The 7767-nt window shown below is 38.2% G+C and overlaps 1 protein-coding gene across 1 annotated transcript; it reads left to right on the top strand.

The window, feature by feature from the left end:
* The first annotated feature begins 1411 nt into the window (after positions 1-1411).
* On the top strand, positions 1412-1724 carry LOC127690941 (elongin-C-like). The gene has a single exon (XM_052190512.1). It carries the CDS (start codon positions 1434-1436, stop codon positions 1722-1724), a length of 291 nt encoding a protein of 96 aa, XP_052046472.1. The 5' UTR covers positions 1412-1433.
* The last annotated feature ends 6043 nt before the right edge of the window (positions 1725-7767 follow it).

The raw sequence follows: 7767 nt of genomic DNA, 5'->3' as shown, positions 1-7767 counted from the left end.
TTAGGCAGCTATGAAAATTACACCCAAAATCTGCAATATTTTTTGCAACATCTTAAGGTTTATCTGTCCAAATAGAGTCACTTTCTCAGTTTCATGTTCCGAGCAGTACATTTTTCCAAATCCTGAAACACATTTGTTTGCCTTGGTACTTCAGCGTGGCAAAGTCATGGCTTGAAAGCTGGCACGTGAAACACCCGTTAAGAGCCACCTGCTAATGTACAGATCTGGACTCTGCTTCTTGTAACTGATGGACTTGGCTGTGAAATATGTTTGGTATCATGTTGGTGTCTTGAAAGGTTCTGTCAAAGATCTACATAGGCAATTGCAATGCAAGCTCTCTGCCTGGTGTGCACAGGGCTGATATCTCTTTGGCCATGTTTGTGCTATACTTGGATAAATTTCTTGATCTCTCTTACACCAACTTCCAAGGCTGTTCATACTTCTGTATTGAGGGTAGTTTCTTTGAACACCTTTTTACCCTTGATGTTTTCATCTTTGACTTCAATCATGATTAAATTTTACATAGTAAAAGGGATGCTGGGAAAGCAATTGAAGTTACCGATCAGTTGACCTGGAAATGACCAAAAGCATCATTATTTTCTTGTGATAACTGATCACATGAGCCCTATAAGGGATTTCTTTCCAAAAGATGGCAGGAGAGAATGTAAGTATTAGGAGCCAGCGAACTATTGATGGCTTTCAGAGACACGAGTCAAGGCTGAGAAAGTAGCCACTAGTTGCTGATAGCACCACCTGGCTGGGAGCTTATGTGGGAACAAACTGTGATCCTGCAACAGAAAGAACTTTGCTCTGCTAGCAATTTGAAAGTACTCCAAAGTGGATTATTCTCTAGCACCTTCAGAGAATCCAGTCCTACTGATAATCTGCTTCTGGCCTTGGGGGACTTTATGGTGGTTGCAATATCCTTCAAAGTTCACTAGTTGGAAATTAACCTCCAAGGCAACAGTATTGGGAGGTGTGACTTTTATATGTGCTGTCACTAATGAATTAATTCTGTTCTTATGAGACTGGGTTAGCATCTTGGAAATGGATTGTTATCAGTGGATTTTTCTCCATTTTACCTCTTACTCTGCTGTTTTGTTACCTTTCCACCTCTTTCTATGGGGTGATGCAAACAGATGGGGTGCCTTGGTCTTGGACTTTCTGGCTATCAGAACTGTACGAAATGAATATCTATTTATAATCAATTTCCCAGCCTCCATTATTCTTCTACAGTGGCAGAAATGGAAAACCCTAAGCAGAGAATTGGGACAAATCTACCCAGACTGCCAGTCTACAAAACTACAGAGTAATGAATTGATGGTTACCACCTGACTGGATCACCAGACTGCCTCTGGGATCAAATAGAATTTTATAAGAAAATAAGATAGAGAGGAGAAAACCTATGGTGACTGCAAAGGCCCTGATGCTATATGTATGTGAAATTAATATCTTCTGGTGGTCATGAATTTATTGTAAAAAGAGAACATGCATTAACATCAGGAACAATAAAGGCCATGTTGAGTGGTCCAGGTCAGTTTGCTGAGAATGAAACCAACATGGTCAATTTTAGAGAGGTCCCCTCATATGTGCTACTGAAAATGTGTAAGTATTTTACCTACAAGGTCTGCAATACTAACAGCTCCACAGAAATTCTTGAATTCCCAATTGCACCTGAAATTGCACTGGAACTGTTGATGGCTGTAAACTTCCTAGATTGTTAAATAAAATAAATTATAATTCAAAATGAAATAATGAATTCATGCTTACCATGTAACTGGATCACGGTAAATAGGATGGTTAATTTACACTATGATTCTGACTTAATCTACCAAGTTTTCCATAATCTTTTATGCAGCAACATAGAATGACATGGAATCAGGGTTGCTGTTGATTTCTGTAATATAACAAATGAATGTGCTGAAGGACAGTTTGGCTTCTCACATAGTTTTAATGAAAATTTAAAAGTTAATCATTAGGGACATGTAGATTTAAAAAAAAAAAAAAAAAAAAAAAAAAAAAAAAAAACCTCTAAACAAAACTTAGAAGTGAAGATTCTGTTCTTCCAAAGGCATTGAGCCTATTATTATCCTAAGTTCAAAGTACCTTTTAAAACATTTCTTGAGAGTGTGTTCATTAGCCAAGAATAGGTGTCATTTTAAAATGTTATCTGCATAGCACTCTCCTCCCTGCATAATGAGTTTTCATGTGTTATCTGATGTATCTTTATGACAACCCTGTGAGGCGCTGATTGTTATGCTTAATGTAAAGATGAAAAAATGTGAGTTCCAAGACATCTATAATTTATGCTCAAGGTCACCTAGCTAATAAAAACCAGTAATGGGGTTGGAAACCAGTCACTCCAACACTGTTTCACTCTTAATTGCCACACTTGGTTCTCTCTCTTGGTTCAGCGATGATAACTACCCGGTGAGTCTTATATCTTCTCTCACAAATCTTTAAATTTGCAATTGACAGAGTGATTACTTTGGAACACTAAGTCATGCTGAATAATGTTTTTCTAAAAACCCCTTGAGAAAATTTCTACATTATATCCATTAAAAGGTTTTGAGGGTTATTTTTTTAGCAAATGAATTTTGTGTCCTGATGGGCATTAGAGATATAATATTCATCAGATTCAGTTGTTTGCAATGAAAAATCACACTTCTTTGGTTGTGGGTCACTATCCTATATTTTGAAAATGAGTTGAGAATAAAAATTTTGCCTTGTTTGTATTTTCTCTTTTTAAAAAGCTTAAGGGAGGAAAAGTTTTATTTTAACTGTTTCATAGTAGGGACAGTACAGTGGCTTTGGCTTTGACTATGGAATCAGGAGATTATGGTACAACTTGTTAACTTTCAATAGTTTAAGAAGCAGTGATGTGTAAGGGAGACAAGGACAAGCAAGAATAGATAACCTTGTCACTAGTGACTTGTACCATCCAAACCCTTACCTCTTAATTATCCCAGAACATCTCCAACATTATTATCTGGGGACCAAGCATTCAAACATCTGTCCCTAAGAGGACAATTTACATTGAGCCTCTGCTCTCCACAGACCTCAACTGTCTCATATGCAATGATGCTTTGGCGCAGCTTCAAAAGTCCCCATAGTTTATATCCTATAACCCCATAGAAGATAGTGACCCACAACCAAAGAAGTGGGATTATTCATTACAAACAACTGAATCTGACTACAGTTCCAACACTCTTTCAAAGTCAAAAGCTTAAGATGCAAGAAAATCTCTGTAAAATGAAAACCAAATCATATACGTCCAGCATAATGTGGCACAATGGAAACATCCTTATCCCAAAGGAGAGGAATGGGATGCAGGGGAGAAGATCTGAACCAATCAAGACTGGATTCTAGCAGGATAAACAGCAACCCTGTCATTCTAAGTGTGGATCCTTTGGTTCATGATGTCGTCACCACCACTTTAATAACGTAGCTATAGCTACCATCCAGCTGCCACCTGTGCTGTGCACGGCCACCTCACTCAGTGCCTTCGTTAAGTATTTATGATGCTGCTAATATCCTAGAGTCTCCACTGAATCGTGAAATCTTTTTCCCAGCCTCATATGCAGCTCACACAGGAACTCCATGCCAGGACTCTAACCAGACTGCACCGTGCAGCACATCTGGATTACTGAAACCTTGCCACAAGCCTCCATAACCCCTTGTTCCCTGCTTAACTGCAGAACTAGCACTGTGGCTAACAGCCATTAAAATCTGCTGCCAGTTTGAGAGATAGTGAAAGTAGGTTAGATCACAGATGCAACCACCTCTGAGTACCTGACTGACTGAACCGCACAAAGCTGGGTACCAAGTGAGTCTCTCATTTCAAATGGAAATTTTTCAAATGAGCCTTCACAGTGATGCCCTGAAGCTGTCTCTAGATGAGGGCTTGCCCTCAGGGCACTTCTCTTAGTCCCCTAGTGCTAAGGCATTGATCTCTTTAACATTTACAACCACTTCACCAGCAACTACTCCTCATCCAGGCTCCTTTCCTTGCCAAATCACATTTTTCATCTCGTTCTGCACTCCTTTCCATTATAAATCTAAAGCAAGGGAGCAGGAATCCTGCTGCGCCTTGAACTTCTTCCATCAACCAATCAGACCATTTGATTTAGCCTCACTCAAAGATTAAATATGGGGATGGAGCAGGATCAGATTCTTTACCAGAACATGGCATGAATGGCCCAATTCCAAATAGAGTCCTGTTCGCCTCAGAAACTATGAGCTCAACCTTTATAGTGAACACCTCTATCAGCACTTTGGTCCCGTGAACTCTTGTCAGTGGGGCCTATAAAGCACCGTTTACAAGCTAAGGCTTTTCTAGCCCACAGTACCAGACTCTTCCATATTCCTCCCCTAAACCTGTTCCAGTAGATAAAAATGTATCATAACCCTTTTTCTGGTATCAATATTATGTTTTACCCACATCACAGCAGTTGTCTGTGATGGGACTTGGGGAGACTTAAGGGAAAGGGGACTCAACTCAGTTTCATGGTACAGTTGCTGGGTGGTTGGTGCTTCAGCTGTGGCAGCAGGAGATGGCAGCAGCATTTCAGTTTGTTTAACATCTGCAGATAAAGAAGCAAGAAAGAGTGAATTCAGCAAGAACTGTTTGGCTCTACACTATGTGCTCACCTTCAGTGACCTACTGTTGCAGCATGGCCACACCTCTTAAAAAGTTATATAACCAAAGAGTACACATGGAGAGACCCATGGCTCCTGCCACATATGTGGCAGACGATGGCCTTGTCAGACATCAGTGGGAGGAGCGGACCTTGGTCCTGCGGGGGTTTGATGCCCCAGTGTAGGGAATACCAGGACAAGACTGGAAGGTGGGAGTGGGTGGGGGAGTGGGTAGGTGGAGAAGCATCCTAATAGAGGCAAGGGGAGGGGGAATGGGATTCAGAGTTTCAGGAGGGGAAACCTGGAAAGGGATAACATTTGAAATGTAAATAAATATCCAAACAGATGAAAATCTGTGAATAATTCATAATCAAGCCATGATACCTTGCCAAACATAACAGAACACATATTAAACCAAGGTGCTGCAAATATCTTCAGTGAGATACTACCCCTTTAAACTCTTTCCCCTTTATGAAGAAAAAGTACTCCCTTGGGACTGTTTTCAAGAGATTCCATTCAACTGAATTGAAAGCTCTAATCAAGAGTCAAATTTGAAATGGGCTAGATTGTCCTGCAGAGAAATAAAGGAGAGAATTTAAGTTTAGAGAAATTAGAATTTTCTTACCTAAGAAAATTCAGTGTCTTTCCATTCATCATATTACATATTCTGAGTTGTTTATTATATTCATCTTCAGATATATTGAACTAACCTTAAGACATGACTTAGAAGAAATTTAAAGTATGGGGCATGAAAAGTATATTACGAATGCATACATAAGTTTGTATGTGCCTACAAACACAAAAAAGTCCTTTTATAGCTAAAATGCTTAATAGTTTCAGTTGTTAAATGGGAAAAGAATTAGAAGTAAATATTGTGAAATGAAGTGATTTCATGAAAATTTCTCCTTCTGGTCTATTTCATGGTAGGGAATAGACACTGCAAAAATCTATAGCAAACAGTTTCAAAGTGGATTCTAATGATTTTTATTTAACACTATTATTTATTTCTTTGGTATAATGTTTTTTCTTTTTTAAATTCGATATATTTTTATTTACATTTCAAATGATTTCCCCTTTTCTGGCTCCCCACTCCCCAAAAGTCCCATAAGCCCTCTTCCCTCCCCCTCTTCCCCCATCCACCTCTTCCCACTTCTCTGTTCTGGTATTCCCCTATACCGCTGCACTGAGCCTTTCCAGAACCAGGGGCTGCTCCTCCGTTCTTCTTGGACATCATTTGATATGTGGATTATGTCTTGGGTATTCCAAGTTTCTAGGCTACTATCCACTTATCAGTGAGTGCATACCATGACTGATCTTTTGAGACTGGGTTACCACACTTAGTATGATGTTCATTGCAGCCCTATTTGTAGTAGCCAGAAGCTGGAAAAAACCCAGGTGTTCCTCAGTGGAGGAAGGGATACAAAAATTGTGGTATATATACACAGTGGAGTACTATTCAGCCATTAGAACTGTGAATTCATGATTTTTTTAGGCAAATGGATGGAGCTGGAGAACATCATACTAAGTGTGGTATAATGTTTTAATTTAGAGTCCTGGTCATGAAATACATTGTGAAATATATCAATTTGTAGAAATTTGTATTGCAATAAATATCATTATTTTTTATTAATTAACAAGGAGATACTAGCATCAGAATTTAAACATGATAGATGAATATTAAGAAAACAATCTCAATATCTAGATTAGCTAATTCTTTTCTGTATTTCTATTATCTGGTTTTAAATCAAAACATAAAATACTAACCATGTACATCCAAACATCAACTGTTCTGAAGTTGAGTTACATTTTGTTTTTAATTATTTAGCTTGATTTTTTTTTGAGAAATTGCTATAACATTTCCACAGTAACTTCACTTATTTGCCAGAAGAATTTTCCGTGCTCTAAAGAGAGTATATGACACTGAACAGTTCATTTCCACACATAAAAAGTTCTTTATGAAATGAGTTGTTTCTCATGAAAATGTTTGCTATTGTTTTGCCATTGGAACACTATTTATTGACCTTCATGTATTCTATAATAAAAGAATATTTTACTGTTAGAAACACATGAATGCTTTAAGCTATAGCTTCTAAACAGTAGTTTAGATTAGTTTTTTCCTTACCTCCAAGAGAACTTGTTTATGAAAAAGTTGAAAGTTGAGTTCCTTCATAGCCCAGGACTAATTAACATCAGTGTCAGTAGAAGAAGGAGTTTAGGGGTCTCCAAATGCCAAAATGACAGTCATTGTTTCCCGTGTAGCACAAATTCTTATTGAAACTGAAACACGTTCCCGAATAATTAACATGAGTTATGAAAGCAAAACCTAAAACAGCAGTCAGTCATCATCCCTCTTACTTACTGAATTTGTTTCATATAGTTGATTATTTGCTCTGATTTCACCATTTGAGAGACACTGTGCAATGTATACTTCATATATGGTATGAATATGTATATGGAGAGACATTTAACATTTTTCAAATAAGGCAGTAAAGATAAAAATGGATTAATAATTTCAGATTGAACACATTAGCATTTGGTAAAATGTCCCTCATAATTATAAATTGGCAAAAAACTAAAGAATTGAGAACCCAAAACCCACGTTGACTTCCTCCTCTGGTGTCATCCAAGTTCTTTTTTGGGCTTTATAAGTGATTGTGATATGAGCAATGTTCTAACAAACTCTAACCAAGTCCTATGTCATGATTCATTTATAAATTAGTGCAGCCTTGTTCTTGTTCTTCTTCTTCTTCTTCTTCTTCTTCTTCTTCTTCTTCTTCTTCTTCTTCTTCTTCTTCTTCTTCTTCTTCTTCTTTATCTTCTTCCTCCTCCTCCTCTGCCTCCTCCTCCTTCCTCTTCCTCCTCCTGTTCCTTTTCCTCCTCCTACTCCTGTATCCTCCTCTTCCTCTTCTCTTCCTCTTCCTCATCTTTGTGTGTGTGTATGAGTGTATGTGTCGTTGTTTTATTTTGTTTTGTTTTTACAAGACAGGGTTTCCCTATGTATTATGCCCTGGCTGACCTGGACTTTTTTTGTTGAGCAAACTGGGCTTGAACTCACAGAGATTCCCAGCTCCCTGTCTAATTCCTCAACCCAATGCTAGGATTAAAGGCACTGGTCACCATGCCTGGATG

Source organism: Apodemus sylvaticus, chromosome 8 (genome assembly GCF_947179515.1).
Source record: "Apodemus sylvaticus chromosome 8, mApoSyl1.1, whole genome shotgun sequence".
In the NCBI taxonomy this organism is placed as follows: Eukaryota; Metazoa; Chordata; class Mammalia; order Rodentia; family Muridae; genus Apodemus; species Apodemus sylvaticus.
This window is presented reverse-complemented; position numbering and strand designations above follow the sequence as displayed.

Coding starts and splice junctions, on each gene's coding strand:
- LOC127690941 (XM_052190512.1), top strand. CDS start 1,434: ATGTATGTGAAATTAATATCTTCTGGTGGTCATGAATTTATTGTAAAA.